The sequence below is a fragment of the Tachysurus fulvidraco genome, chromosome 17 (assembly GCF_022655615.1).
Source record: "Tachysurus fulvidraco isolate hzauxx_2018 chromosome 17, HZAU_PFXX_2.0, whole genome shotgun sequence".
Classification (NCBI taxonomy): domain Eukaryota; kingdom Metazoa; phylum Chordata; class Actinopteri; order Siluriformes; family Bagridae; genus Tachysurus; species Tachysurus fulvidraco.
The window spans coordinates 10,540,935-10,556,063 of NC_062534.1; the positions used below are offsets into that span (position 1 = coordinate 10,540,935).

The 15,129-nt window shown below is 37.1% G+C and overlaps 1 protein-coding gene across 3 annotated transcripts; it reads right to left on the reverse strand.

Moving 5' to 3' along the window:
- Positions 1-5,722: 5,722 nt before the first annotated feature.
- Positions 5,723-8,529, reverse strand: timm8a (translocase of inner mitochondrial membrane 8 homolog A (yeast)). 3 transcript variants are annotated; one of them, XM_027135121.2, is made up of 3 exons: positions 8,285-8,528; positions 7,474-7,619; positions 5,723-6,115 (listed from the first exon to the last, which is right to left on the reverse strand). In XM_027135121.2, exons 1-3 carry the CDS (start codon positions 8,393-8,395, stop codon positions 6,055-6,057), a joined length of 318 nt encoding a protein of 105 aa, XP_026990922.1. In that variant the 5' UTR covers positions 8,396-8,528; the 3' UTR covers positions 5,723-6,054. The 3 variants fall into 3 exon arrangements, with proteins under 3 accessions (XP_026990922.1, XP_026990924.1, XP_026990925.1); XM_027135124.2 differs by having other exon boundaries at positions 5,900-6,115; positions 7,481-7,619; positions 8,285-8,529; XM_027135123.2 differs by lacking the exon at positions 7,474-7,619.
- Positions 8,530-15,129: the final 6,600 nt, after the last annotated feature.

The window sequence follows — 15,129 nt, forward strand, 5'->3', positions numbered from 1 at the left end:
TTCAGCACAGATCAGCAGACATTCTTGCAGTCTATCTATAACTTAACTTTACCTGTAAGGTTCCTATTATATAAGTATAACTGAAATAAAAAATTATATGTAATTATATGCAATTATTTGTATTTAGATATGACTACATAAATCTACTCGTACAAATCTTTTATATTTATCCCCTCCTAAAATATCGGAAAATCATGGACATTTTTATTTGAGCAAAATTAAACAGTAAATAAAACACTAAATATTTAGTGGCATATCATTTTATCAATTTCAATAGCCATGTCAAGGCAGAGACCCAATGACATCACTTGCATTTTTCTTTTGTGATGTTTTTCCAGGTTTTTAACCAAATATTTTACAGTTATTGTTTGCTTTTAGCATTTTCTCCCTACAGTCTCCCTTCAGAAATTAATGTTCAGTTGGGTTAAGATCTCTGACATGGCCTTCCAATAAAACATTCTAATTTTTCACCCTTAGTCCTTTGTGTCCTTGGGTTATTGTGTTACTGCATGATGAAATAACTCAGTTCAATTGATTGCATTTCTCTGTAAATTGGCAGACAGAATGTTTCTGTAGATGTCTGAATTCAATCATTTATTCTGAATTCACATAAACAAAATCGTTTTTGGTTACATCAACAATGAAGATTAGAGCTTGTCTAATGGCTTGGATCATGTTTACCACTCTACTCTGTTCCAAAAATGACTTGTTTTCTCTCATAGACAACTTTTCATGTTGTTTTATTCATTTTAGCACAAATGCAGTCATCGCAGGTGAAAAAAGTGCTTAAGCCAAGAGTAGATAATAGATTAGATAATAGATAACTATTAATATATTAGACAAAGGGCACATCTGTTCAACAAAAAAACATTCACTTGTTCCAATATTTTTGATAACTTGCAAAAATGGTTAGGTTTAATATAATGGTACCAGGTTTGACCAAAAACTCCATACTATGAGATAAACAAGTTTATAAGTTTTTACAATTTATGGTCAATTATTATGTTGTTGCACTGCTGGAACATTATTAAACAGTTTTAGGTAAATACAAGTACTGGTGGTCCTGTGGCAATGTTCATTCCAAAATGTGAGTTAATTAGCATCCATGGTAAAGGCTGTTACAACCCGTGAATTTGATGATTGCTGTTTATTGTATTCTGTGTACATGTTTGTGTGCAAGTCTGATTCCAGGCCAGAGTTTCCGGCCTGCCCTAGACTGTTCTGATTCTGCCTCCACCTTGATGACCTCATCACCGATCATCTATTTAAAGAGGAAGCAAAAGAAGAAGGTGGAGGGTCATGCGTTTATAGTAGCTTTGTCGAGATAGTGACTTGTGTTTAGTGATAGTTCCTGTTCTAGTTTTGAATTGTGTTTCTTATTCTGAGCTTTGTTTTAACTTGTTGCCTTGTTTTACTCTCTGTATATATATATATATATATATATATATATATATATATATATATATATATATATATATATATATATATATATAAAATCAAAATTAAAGATATGGGTACAAAGTGTCAATATTTTGTGTTACTACCTTTATTTTCCAGCACTGCCTTAACTCTCTTGGGCATGGAATTCACCAGAGCATTACAGGTTGCTGCTGGAGTCCTCTTCCTCTCCCCCATAATGACGTCACAGAGCTGGTGGAGGTTAGAGACCTTGCGCTCCTCCACCTTCCATTTGAGGATGCCCCACAGATGCCCAATAGGGTTTAGATCTGGAGACATGCTTGGCCAGTCCATCACCTTTACCCTCAGCTTCTTTAGCAAGGCAGTGGTCATCTTGGTACTTGGTCACAGTACATGTTGGCCTTCATGGTTCCCTCAATGAACTGTAGCTCCCCAGTGCTGGCTCACTCATGCAGCCCCAGATCATGACACTCCCACCACCATGCTTGACTGTAGACAAGACATACTTGTATTTGTACTCCACCTGGTTGCCACCATGCACACTTGACACCATCTAAACCAAATAAGTTTATCTTGGTCCCGTCAGACCACAGGACATGGTTCCAGTAATCCATGTCCTTAGTCTGCTTGTCTTCAGCAAACTGTTTTAGGCTTTCTTGTGCAGCATATTTAGAAGAGGCTTCCTTCTGGGCTATAGCCTTGCAGACCAATTTGATGCAGTGTGCGGCGTATGGTCTGAGCCCTGACAGGCTGACCCCCCAACCCTTCAACCTCGGCAGCAATGCTGGCAGCATTCATATGTCTATTTCTGCTAAGTCACCTCAGACTTGCTCATAGGGGGAAAAATACATACAGATTGTGAACTATATATATATCTAATAATAATCTTGAATTTTTATTCTGTTAATTCTTTTTCTTTTATTATTCATTATTTATTTTATTATTCCTTATGTTTACTTTCTGCTTCATGTTTATGTTCTGAGACAATGTCTACTGTAAAAAGCGCTATACAATAAACTTGAATTGAATTGAATATCGGTGGCTTAGTGGGTAGCACGTTCGCCTCACACCTCCAGGGTCGGGGTTCGATTCCCGCCTCCGCCTTGTGTGTGCGGAGTTTGCATGTTCTCCCCGTGCCTCGGGGGTTTCCTCCGGGTACTCCGGTTTCCTCCCCCGGTCCAAAGACATGCATGATAGGTTAATTGGCATCTCTGGAAAATTGTCCGTAGTGTGTGAATGCGTGAGTGAATGAGAGTGTGTGTGTGCCCTGTGATGGGTTGGCACTCCGTCCAGGGTCTATCCTGCCTTGATGCCCGATGACGCCTGAGATAGGCACAGGCTCCCCGTGACCCGAGAAGTTCGGATAAGCGGTAGAAAATGAATGAATGAATTGAATATTTCCCAAACACACCTCTGGATATGACGCAGACCACGTGCACTTAGCATTTTATCGACTAAGGCAAGGCCTGTTCTGTGTCAAACCTGTCCTAAGTATCCCTATGTATGGACTTGGCCACCGTGCTGCAGCTCAGTTATAGGTTCTTGGCAATCTGCTTGTAGCCTACGCCATCTATATATAGCATATATTGCTCTACATATAGCATATGTAGAGCAACAATTATTTTTTGAGTTCGTTGCTATGAGGTGCCTTGTTGAACGTCTGGTGACCAGTATGAGAGAGTGAGCGCGATAACACCAAATTTAACACATACCTGCGACCTTGTAACGCTAACGAGTCATATGACCCCGGGGAGAGAAAATAGCTAATTGGGCACAATTTGGACATTTTCACTTATGGGTACACTCCTTTTGTGGCCAGCAGTTTAAACAGTAATGGTTGTGTGTTGAGTTATTTTAAGGGTGCAGCAAATTTACACTCTTACAGCTGTACTTATACACTCACTACTTTACATTCTTTTTCTTTTATTATTCATTATTTATTTTATTATTCCTTACGTTTACCTTCTGCTCCATATTTAAGTTCTGTAAAGCTGCTTTGAGACAATGTCTATTGTAAAAAGCGCTATACAATAAACTTGAATTGAATTGAATATTTCCCAAACACACATAGCCAAGGGTAATTTCTTCAGTGTGGTCACATGTACTGAATCCCGATCTATCACTCTGTCTGGCTCAATACTAGACTGGGTTGTGAACAAGGCATATAGACAATTGGGTGAAAGGTCTGTACCTATTAGTGATTAACACTGACAAAAAATAGCATGAAATATTATTTTTCCTTTCTTCCCATGATCTTGGAGTAATGTGGAAATTGCAACCTCCTGATGAGGTTAATTCATGTAAAAGGGCTGATTGAATGCTATGGGATGCATTTTTAGAAACTACTGTAATTGATCCTTTGTGGAAATTTACATTTTAAGCTTTGAATGATTCATTTTCAAGTTTAATTTTATATTTGAAGAAAACACATTATTTATTTGCAATTTAAATGCTGTTTCTAAATGTTGTAGATCTGTTTAAAATTTGGAAATTAACCTTTACATTACATACAGCACATCAGTGGGGCACAAATGGCACCTGTGGTTCTTCAATCTATCTTAGCAAAGCAAAATTAAATGTCTTAAAGCTGAAATAAAGTTTGATACTTGCTATTTAAAAAGTATTGAGTGATGGCATTAATCTCTCCCTCCTACCATTCATACACTAGCCAAACTACAGTATAAGCTTATGTATTCAGATAACATATAATAATACAGTGATTTCCACTACTTTAGAACAGTTTTACCTGTTGAACAGGTGATAGCTGAGTAAATGTTCACACTTGGTATTTTCATATGTTTAGATCATGTCTTCACTGACAGCTTGTGAATGCATTTTGTTTATAAGAAATTCATACTGGTTGGTAAAGTTTATCAAAGTCAGACTATGCAGTATTGGTTTATCATCCTTTACTTGGCTAATCATGCATCATGTGTGTTGAACATCTACATAAAAGTAGTTCTTAACAGAAAGGGAAGGAAGTATATGCAGAAGTAAAGTGTGACTGCCTCACACATACAGCTGTCACAAACTTGACCACAGCACATCCTTTGTAGTATTGAAATTTGACGCTGTACTTTATTATTGTATAAGTCCCTCAAATTATTTAAGAGACATGTTAATGAACAGTAGAGAAGGCAGCTCATTTTGAATAGTCTGTACCTACAAATTAAAACTTTAAACCAGACAATGATAACACTGAAAACATAAACTGATGTATGTGTTCATGTAAGTGTTCTGGTATTGTAACTATTCTGCTCATTTTGTCAGGAAATGTATTTGTTGTTACATTTCTGGACATTTCCTTAGCTCAACAGTTTAAATACAGTTCCCTTTAGTACCACCGTCCAATGGTATACCGTTAATTCTGTTTGAGTACCTTGATTCTGAGGTGGTGTCTAACAACTTGCCACAGGTCCAATAGAAATCTATGCTTAAGACTTAAGATAAAAGTCAGAAGTTGTTTTTTCAAGATCACAACTTAATATGGTTTCACGATAGCATGAATGGCCATTGGCAGACAGATCCTATTTCCAAACATATGTCTTATGAGTCACAAAGCACAAGCATGTATCTGAGACCAATACTTCCCCAGCTATTAAGCTGTATGCTTAATCATGCATTTCATGATGAAAAAAATGTTTTTGATCATTTTTCTATTTTGATTTCGGCACAATGATTTAATTAATAACTCAAAAATAGATCCTATTGAATTTACATATCCAATTACTTTGAATAGTTTATAATTATTACAGCAGTAAACATTTTTTTCTAATTCAGTTTAAAATTAAAATAAAAAACAAACGCAAAGTACATGGCCCTTAGGCAATGGATGTAAACACTGGTGGTGACTCAAGAGAACCTGTTTACTCAACCAATATAACAGCAGCTTTGAAGTGAGCTTCATGAAGATCTGTTACCTTTTTTTTTTTTTTTGCTAGGCCATTTAATTTAATTTTAGTAAAGCCAATAAAAGGGTTTAAAAAGTCACAATATCTAGTGTCAATTTTAATAAATTTAGTATTTTTGAATTTCTAAAAATGGATTCTAAAAAATCCCTGTGACCCGTGATAGTTCGGATAAGCGGTAGAAAATGAGTGAGTGTGTGAGGATTCTAAAAAATAAAAGGAACATGAGCTCAAAAACCACCTTAGCTCCTACAAACCCAAGGAAACCGTCAGTAACGCCACACTCAATACCAGAATTCTCAGTATAAGCAGGCAGACATACGATAGTACAAGGATGTCTTTGGAAGTATATTCATGAAGATTGTCTTGTGGTTTCATACACCAGAGATTTTAAATGTAAGCAATTCCATTTTTAATATACAAACTTTTGCCAAGCATTTTTGGCCTCTTGTACAAGCATATGTACATATTGAACTATTTCTTAGACAAGATTCTTCAATTATTATTATTATACATCAGGCACTCTTTGAATATAATAACGGAAGTTATTTAAAAAAACAAAAAAAACAAAAACAAGGAGTATGGAAACAGATGGTTGTTCTGTCTGTTGAGATTTTAGGTTGCAGCTAGTCTGTTATGGTCTCTGAGAAGGAGTCTCTTGTCTTCTGAGTTTGTTCAAGTCTGCTGAGGATGAACTGGCTTGTGTCAATGAAACGTTCAACACAATTTACAAAACACACTTCTGTCCTGGAGTCAAGCTTTGGACCAGGTTTATCGGTGCACTTTTCCTATAGAGACAAGTACAAAACCACAGGTTACATTCACATTGTATTTAGACAGGGCAAAAGTACATGTTCAAAAACTAATGAAGAGAACCACAATATAGATACAAAGAAAATAATAAAGAAAATAAGAACCCACGTGACTCTTCCCAAAAATTTTAGAAAATTAACAAAGGCAGCTCTAATATGTTGTATGTAATCTCTATAAGATGCCTGCAAAATGAAGTCAACAGTCTGTCAATGATGGAATAAGGAAAACGGAAGTTAAACTTTTGTTAAGGAAGTTAAAATTTGCACTCAATGTCCAATTTAAAAGGTACAATTGTACACCTGCACACTGACCAGCTATTCCAATCTGCCAATCCAGGTGGCAGCAGCACAACACAATCATGCAGACATAGGTCAGGAGCTTCAGTTAAACTTTAAATGAATTAATTTTTACTGTTTTTTAATTACATCTGAACATTTTCCTTTTATTTTTGGTGGAAAAGTAAAGTTAGAGCCCGTTGATGGTAAATAGTATATAAAATGTGTTATAATATAATGTACATAACACATAGTAATTTTCAAATCTTCAGAAACATTTTAGATGGTTTTCCTAATTTCAAAACTGACAAAGTAATTTTAGGTATGAAGAAAAATTGCATAAGTGCTCAGAGACATAATGAGCAGTTTATCATATAACCAAATATAAGGGAAAGCCCAGCTCGTGGCTCAACAACTGACAATCTAAAACCTGGAGGAGATGGTTCAAGTGCCAAGCATTTGTGGGAACATTTGGGGAAAGGCAGCCCCTTTTCTTCTCTTTCTCCATATTCTCCCACTCTCCAGCCCACCCCACACCTGCTCCTCAGATATGTGGCCTTTTTTCTATGCTGCTGCCTATTTTAATTACATTATTATTTAGTAATATCTACCTTCAACATCTGAATTCTTTCATTAGATCCTTGAGACAGGCAAGAATCTCAGCAAAACTAAAAAATTGCACAACTGGAAGCATGGTATTGTCAAACAGTAGCATAGAATATGTCAACAGAAAAAATATATTTGAACTAAGAATAAGAACTAAATCAAGCTTTCAATTGGGTCTAAGGCACTTTTTAACTAGGCATCCAAATATAGGTCAAGAGCTTCAGCTAAAGTTTAAATCAAATATCAAAATGGGGATACTGGCATGGTCGTTGGTGCCTGATGGGCTAATATGCGTGTATCAGAAACTATTGCATTTATTTATTTCTTGCATAACTTGAACAACAAAAATAAAACAAGATCCACAAATATACAGTGACTAAAACACAAATATAAAATTATTTGAAGTAAGTATTTGGTTCACAAATATGTTGGAAATACAAAACTGTATTCACCCATTACTTATTTGGATTGAACTGCAATGGTTTGTAGGTTGCTCTGTGCACATTTGTACATCATAAGGCAGTTGTGGAATCCTCTTGGATCTTGCTTTATTTTTGAGGAACGTCAAGATGGCTGACACTGACTCGTGCAGATCAATCTACAAACAGATTCTCTGATAAGTATAGAAAACCAAAACCCAGTATAAAGAAAATAATATGCAAATAAAAATAAAATGATGTCCCAATGGATTTTAGTGCCATACTGTATGTGGGAGATAAGTGCCACATAAGGGCCAGTACTGAGCCATAGAATAGTCTACATAAAGTACAAATTTGGGCCATATAAAGTTTTCTAGAAGGGTTTATTATTGATTAGTGGCTATGTTGTATTTATCTATTGGTATAGATATAAGCCATACAAAATTATATCTTATTTGGACGACACTTACTAGAGGTATAGCCGTGTTATGGCATGCCGCTGGGAGTGGGCCACAGATTTTTTTTTTTTATTTTTTTTTTTAGTAGTAGTAGTTGTAGTCTTCTAGGACTGTTCACTTAAATTCATCGTACGTTATTTCATTCGGGGCGCAGAACTGCAGACTATTTTTGCACATTTTCCTAGAACACCACGTGCTGTTTAATGGTATTTTTATTGCTTCCTTTTCGGTGACGCCTTGTACGTATTTAGCTGCCTAGCAGATCGTAAAACATAGCTTGAAGGCCCAGGAGAAACGTTACCAAAATAGAGTCGCTGTATCACTTTAACTCAGACAGCTCAATCAAATTTATGCTATTATTAGCTCCTTGTTTTGACCTTGCTTACCCAACATACTTCCGTCATTTGATGAACCAGCTGCTGAAATCTTTGCTTTTGAGACTCAGTTTCAATGAACTGCTGAAGCTGGGGGTCAGTCCTCACGCCTTCACTATCCATTAGATAATGTAAATTTATGTCAAATTTAAAATTTACTGGAAGATAGCGCCTTAAAGCTCTTAACCATACCGTTCATTTGTTTACATGCCTTTTAGTCGGAAAAAAGTTTCCTTCTTGAGCTTTATGGTGGTGGCAAACAACAATATGTGCATTAACGCCATCTACTGATATGGAGTGTGTACTAGTATTTACGAGTTAAACGAAAAACTTATTTTCCTTTAAAACCCCAAGGGCCAGTTGTTCAAAAAGTTTAATCCGGATCAAAATGATCCAGATTTGGAAATCCCATTTTTTCTATTCAGGATCAGGTAATCCGTCGTACATTTATGCAGGTTTACCTGGGCTACGTGGGCTACCAAGGTGGGCTACCAGCTATGTAAAGAACAGGTAGAAGAGCCAACATGGGGTCACTGTAAGAGTTTTTTATTTTGAGACAAAACACAAAAATAACATAAACATCCACTTCCATTCATAATTTATTTTATGACCCCTCAGCTGAGTCACAAAAATAAAAAACAAATATACATTAACAAATACATTGTGGATATTTTGAAAACATCTTAAAAAATAAAATGGCTAAATGTCCAATAGTTAACAAAATAAAGAATGTTCAAGGTTCTTTTTCATCTGAGGAGGAGAGACCAGCATTTCCAAGATCTGCTTTGGCTTTGGTTTGCTGCAGTTTGGTCAGCTTGATTTCTTAAGCACTATTCTGATGGAACTAGTTTTACGTGGGGACGTGGGGAATAAAGTAATTATTACCAGAGCTTCTCGGTGATTTTATTCCCGTCCGAATGTGCCATCTCGGCAATTGGCGAAAGTTTGATTTTGACGTTGGTGGGGACATCATTTATTTGACATTGGTGGGGACAACATTCCCCGTATTTTGTGGATAAAACTGTTGTTATAAGAATACTTTCTTCCTCACATACCGGTAGCCTGCATAATCACGTTGCATATTGCTTCATACAACGGAATATAGCTGCGGCCGACCTCAACACATTAGCGAGAAAGACAAAGCCAATCAAACAGCGACGTGGGTTAGAGAGGCAGGACTCAAAAAAGGCAAAGGCCAATCCTTTTAGAGAGTTGAGTTACAGAGGATTCATTGCAGGGGTAAATCTGTTAACCGTTTGTGTCCCACTAGCTGCGCTATTTTTCCAGAACGCCGTTGTAAAATATTTTAATCTTATTTAATGATTCCTAGATAAATGTTAAATGAAATAAGTAAAAAAGCACAAGACACAGACGGATATCAGTGGTTTTTATATATATATATATATATATATATATATATATATATATATATATATATATATATATATATATATACTTGGTCGAATCATTGCTAGGGACAATTGAGTGTTCCCTGGATATTGGTAGGGACATTTCCCTACCGTCCCTACCCAAATCGACACCCTTGCATCTCGGTAATCTTTACGGACAATGTCAGTAAAGATTACGCCGACTTTTACCTTCTGTTAAAAGGTCCGGAAAAATTACCTCAGGTAATACTAATCCTGTCCGAAAAGACCCGCTGTAAATATGTACGGTAAAATTCCGTCATTTCCTGTTTAAACGTTTTTGGCGCATTTTGCAAGCATGGAGGCGCTTGAAACAGGAAGCAACGTCATACGCACATGACGACAAGGAGGTTACTGTGGTGCGTAAAGCGAGTTACCCCTCCCACTTCTGCTAGTTTTACTGAGATGTCTTGTGCCGTGCGAATTGGCCAATTAATATTACAGACGTCCTGAGGTAAAATTGCACGTCCTCACGTAAAACTAGTCCCGTCCGAATAGTGCTATTGGTTGAAAAAAGTGATAATACTTTGCGGAATAATAATGATGCCTATGAATTACTTCTAAAACAAGAGACTGAAAAAGCAGAAGCACAGATACTCCTGGCAGAGTATCTGTGCTTCTGCTTTTTCAGTCTCTTGTTTTAGAAGTAATTCATAGGCATCATTATTATTCGGCAAAGGACCCTTCTATTATATACTATTGGGGATATTGACTGCACTCATGTGCATATCCAAGCACCTCATGAGAGGGATTGGGAGTACATCAACCAAAAGGGGAGGCGCAGCATCAACATCCAACTTGTGGGCGATGCTGACCTCATCATCACAAACTGTGTTGTGAAGTGGCCTGGGTCTGTTCATGATGCACGTGTCCTGAGAGAGAGTGCTTTATACAGAGAGCTCCAAACCAACCGACCAGATGGCATAATATTAGGAGACAGTGCCTATCCACTCCTACCATGGCTGATGACTCCTTTTCTTGTAGCAACCACACCTGTGCAGGCACGCTTCAACACTGCTCATTGCAAAACAAGATGTGCAATTGAGCGTTTAAATGGAGTTCTGAAGAGACGCTTTGCATGCCTTAACTACTTGCGAGTGGAACCACAGGGAGCATGCGACATACTACTAGCGTGTATCATCCTGCACAACATCGCTACCAGGCACAATGTCCCTCTCCGTGATGATGTTTATGATGCACCCACTGGTGTAGTCTACGTGATACGCAGGTATACGCCGTATACCCACTAGGAAAGGCCAAGGATTTCCGTATACCCACTTAAAAAGCGTGAGGATACGTAACAATATAGTTTTGTGACAGAACTTTCATTCATAAATTCACCCCATCTGTGTTAACGTTTTTGGACCATTGGGGCTTCCGTGGCCTGTGACCTGATCTGACGTCACCTACCAAGGAGGAAAATCAGTTGCTTGGCGGTCTTTTTTGGTGCAAATTTGAAATTAACTAACTAATGTAAAAGAAGGTATGAAATGAAAGCAGACTCAAACTACACTCTTTGGGGTTTTTTACACCTGGTCACTTCAGGCGTTTTCTGTGATCCGATAGCTATCCGATAGCTATCCGTAAAAAGACCAGGTGTAAATGCAGGTGACCAGGTGACTCGGGAGTCGTGCATCGCGCCAGAAACAAATATGTTTTCCCACCAGCTCTGGCTCCGATCTTCCACCCAGGTGTCTCGTTGGGTCTTAAAATGCACTGCTGCCCCCAGCAAAAATGCAGCAAACAGTAAATGCTGTTTTTTGTAGCAACCGCATACAATAAAGCGTGTTCAATTTCAATTACCCTGGAAATGAGGTAAAATATATTTGCATATTGGGCGGGAGTCGAAAGATCAGATTGATATCCGATTCGCCAAGACGCATTTATGTGGCCTAATGTAAATGGAACCGTTTTAAAAAAATTAGATAGCTATCGGATCAGAGAAAACACATGAAGTGACCAGATGTAAAAATGCCCTTTGAGTGTTTTCGGAAGCCTGCGCCTAAAGTTACAGCAGCTTCGGGTGACATTTCACCCACAGCCCGAGTACAAATAATTTTGGAAAGCTTTGTAAACTACCAGTTCATTCAGTTCATAATATTCTGCAACGAAAGAGTGTTGGTGATAGAACTGAACAAATGTTTATTGTTCACTATGAAAGTCAATGGGTGCTGCCAACTGTCTGATTACCAACATTTTTCAAAATATCATATTTTGTGTTAAACAGAAGAAAGCAACTCATACAGTTTTGGAACAAATTGAGGGTGAGGAAATAACATAATTTACATTTTTGGGTGAACTATACCTTTAAGAGCTACATTTAGCCTTAAATGTTATATGAATATGGGACCTGGAGCACAGGTTTTATCAGCTGTCAATTTTCAATGTACATTTAAAGCCTTAAATGTTATATGAATATGGGACCTGGAGCACAGGTTTTATCAGCTGACTGTCTTTTGTTGCTTATAATAAATTGGAATGTTGAGAACACATTAGCAGCCTTTAATAATGCTCTCAGTTACATGTAGATGTATATTTTATGCATTAGTGAGTGTGGTGGTGCCTGTGGGGTGTCGCTCTAGGATGGGTGCGTATGAGGCTGGGAGGGGGGGGGGGATCACAGTATACTCACTAAAAAAAACTAGACTACACCACTGGATGCACCTGAGCCTGTTGAACAACCAGACCAACCTCTGGCATTCTGTCCGAGGGACTGGCTGGACATATAGTAAGGGATGCAAGACATTATTTTCTGATCATTTTATCTCTGATGATTGTTTCTTTGAAATTAATATACAGTGATGAATGACAGAAAAATGGAATATATTATTTTTGTTTGTTATTGAAATCTGTTTGGGAGATTATTGCATATTTCATTATTTTTACTTTACTATACTGAATAGATTAATTGGTAGCCTATGTCTGCTATATCTATTTTATCACTGTTACAATAGTTACACAAGTCAAGTGCAAAATATAAATAAAAGTATATGCACTAAATGACACATGTATTATTTGACCAATTTTAAAGTTTTACTACATTTTCCTCCTGGAATCCACCTTGAAATCCTACCCCCTGTTGGGACCAGGATCGGGTTGGGATCCTGTTTTTTTGGATCAAAGTTATTCAAATCCTACTGACAAGTTTTGAACAACACAAACTGAAGGTTTGATCCAGATTAAAACTATGATTGGATTCCGTGATCTAATCGGATTTCAGATTCCTTCTTTCCCTTTTGAACAACCCATTTTCAAGATTTGATCCAATCCGATAACCAAAATCCGATCAGCTTACCTTTGAACAACCCTGCTGATGATCAAGGGTGATCTCATTTGACTGATCTGTTTGTAAATGTATTCTTCTGTATGCAAACTAGGGTTTGGACCTCTGCAAGGCTCTTTAGGTCAACTCTTTTTCCTTTATATACACATGTGGACAAAATTGTTGGTACCCTTCCATTGGACTATAAATAAATAAAACTTTTACTGAAAATTGAATAATGAAAATAATTGCTTTTGAATTGTGAATTTTTTGTTGCAAACCATTTTGAGGCAATCACTGCAAGCAAGCTATTTCTGTAACTCTCAATTATGCACCTTGACCATACTAACAGCATTACTCGCATAACTCTGCAGGTATTTTAGCCTTAGCCCACTCCTCATAAGCAAACTGCTTCAGCTGTCTCAGGTGTGAAAGGTGCCTTCTCCAGACTGCATGTTTCAGCTTTTTTCTACAATAAGATTTAGATCAGGGCTCATAGAAGGCTACTTCAGAATAGTCCAATGTTTTGTCCTTAGCCATTCTTGGGTGTTTTTAACCCATGACCTGCCACTGAGACCAAACTCTCTGGTGGGCAGCACATTTCACTCCAGAATGTGTTGATAGTCTTAAACATTATCTTAGTTTGCATAGAGAAGTCTACAAACTGATAAGGCTTGATCATTTAAAACCTGAACATGGAGAAGGCCATTTCCTTTAAATCCAAAAATATTGTTGGCTAAAAAGTTCTACTTCATCTGTCCATATAAGATCTGACACTGAGGATCATCCAGGTCTGAGTTTTTTGGCAGGACTCCTGGGAAAATTGTCAAGTATTTCAAAAAGTTAAATTTGTGTGCTATGGAGTTTTGGAAATTATATGGTTTCAGTCAGCTTTACAAAGGTCTTCAGGAATTTTCTTTTGTTCCTGGCTTGTGACCTCTGTGATGTGAAGGTGATTGTCTGGGGAAAAGTTATATTTGTATTGATATTGTAGGTCTGGCTCAAAAACTGCTGGCTGGCTAAAAATATGCCCAAATTCAGACAGGGTACAGAGACATATTTCACAACAATGTGCAGTATCTCACAGAAGTGAGTACAACCCTCACATTTTTGTAAATATTTTATTATATCTTTCCATGTGACAACACTGAAGAAATGACATTTTGCTACAGTGTAGTGAGTGTACAGCGTGAATAACAGTGCAAATTTGCTGTCCCCACAAAATAACTCAACACACAGCCATTAATGTCTAAACTGCTGGCCACAAGAGTACACCCCTAACTCAAAATATACAGTACACACCCCTTACACCTATAACTCAAAATATACACTCGAAATATACACTGTACAATCTGTACACTCACTACTTTATATTAGCAAAGTGTCATTTCTTCAGTGTTGTCACATGAAAAAATAAAATAATAATTTACTAATATTTACTAATAATATTTACAAAAATGTGAGAGGTCTACGCACTTATGTTTGCGTGTGTGCCACGCCCTTTCCTTAATCTGTTACCGCCTCTGTACACCTGTTCCTTGTGTTTCAATAATTGCCTTCCCTATTTGTACCAGGCACATATTGCCTTGTGTGTGTTTTTGCTGAGTCCCTTTCTTTGGTTTGCTGTTGTTTCTGTGTTCCTGGTTTCCTAGTGTTTCTTGCCTTCTGTTTTTTCCAACAATAAACACCCTTTTACGTCATCCGTTTGCTTGGGTCTGAATTTTATCTGTGAAGACACCCCACTTCTCTGACAATACTAGACCATGTTTTAACACAAAAGGTCTGACCCTACAGTTTTATTAATTTAGAAATTCCAAAATATTCCTTTTAGTAGGTTTAAGGCTACAGAGGAGGTTTATACATTTTAATCACTAACTGTACTACAAAATATCCAGTAAGTGTTAATGATGGCCATAAATGCCATTTTCATTTGTTTAGCAGAGGTAGAAGAGTGGGAAAATGTTCCTATTGTTGAATACCTAGCCTAGTGCCGTGTATCAAATAAAAAAAATTGAAAAAAAAAACAACACTTTTATTATAACACTAACACTATGAAAAATACTTTTCTTTGACATTTGACTCCATTATATGTGACCCAGTTTTCATTTTAAAAGAGCTTTTCTCAGTTTCTCACTTCCTTTATAGATTTTTAACAAGTCAAGTAAAAA

Bases quoted from the DNA above. Each gene is read 5' to 3' on its own strand.
- timm8a (XM_027135121.2), bottom strand. From the start codon at position 8,395: ATGGATAGTGAAGGCGTGAGGACTGACCCCCAGCTTCAGCAGTTCATT. The intron at 7,620-8,284 runs GTAAGCAAGGTC...ATCTGTTTGTAG, and splicing joins AAATGACGGAAGTATGTTGG to ATTGATCTGCACGAGTCAGT. The intron at 6,116-7,473 runs GTGAATACAGTT...TTGTCTCTATAG, and splicing joins TCAATCCAAATAAGTAATGG to GAAAAGTGCACCGATAAACC.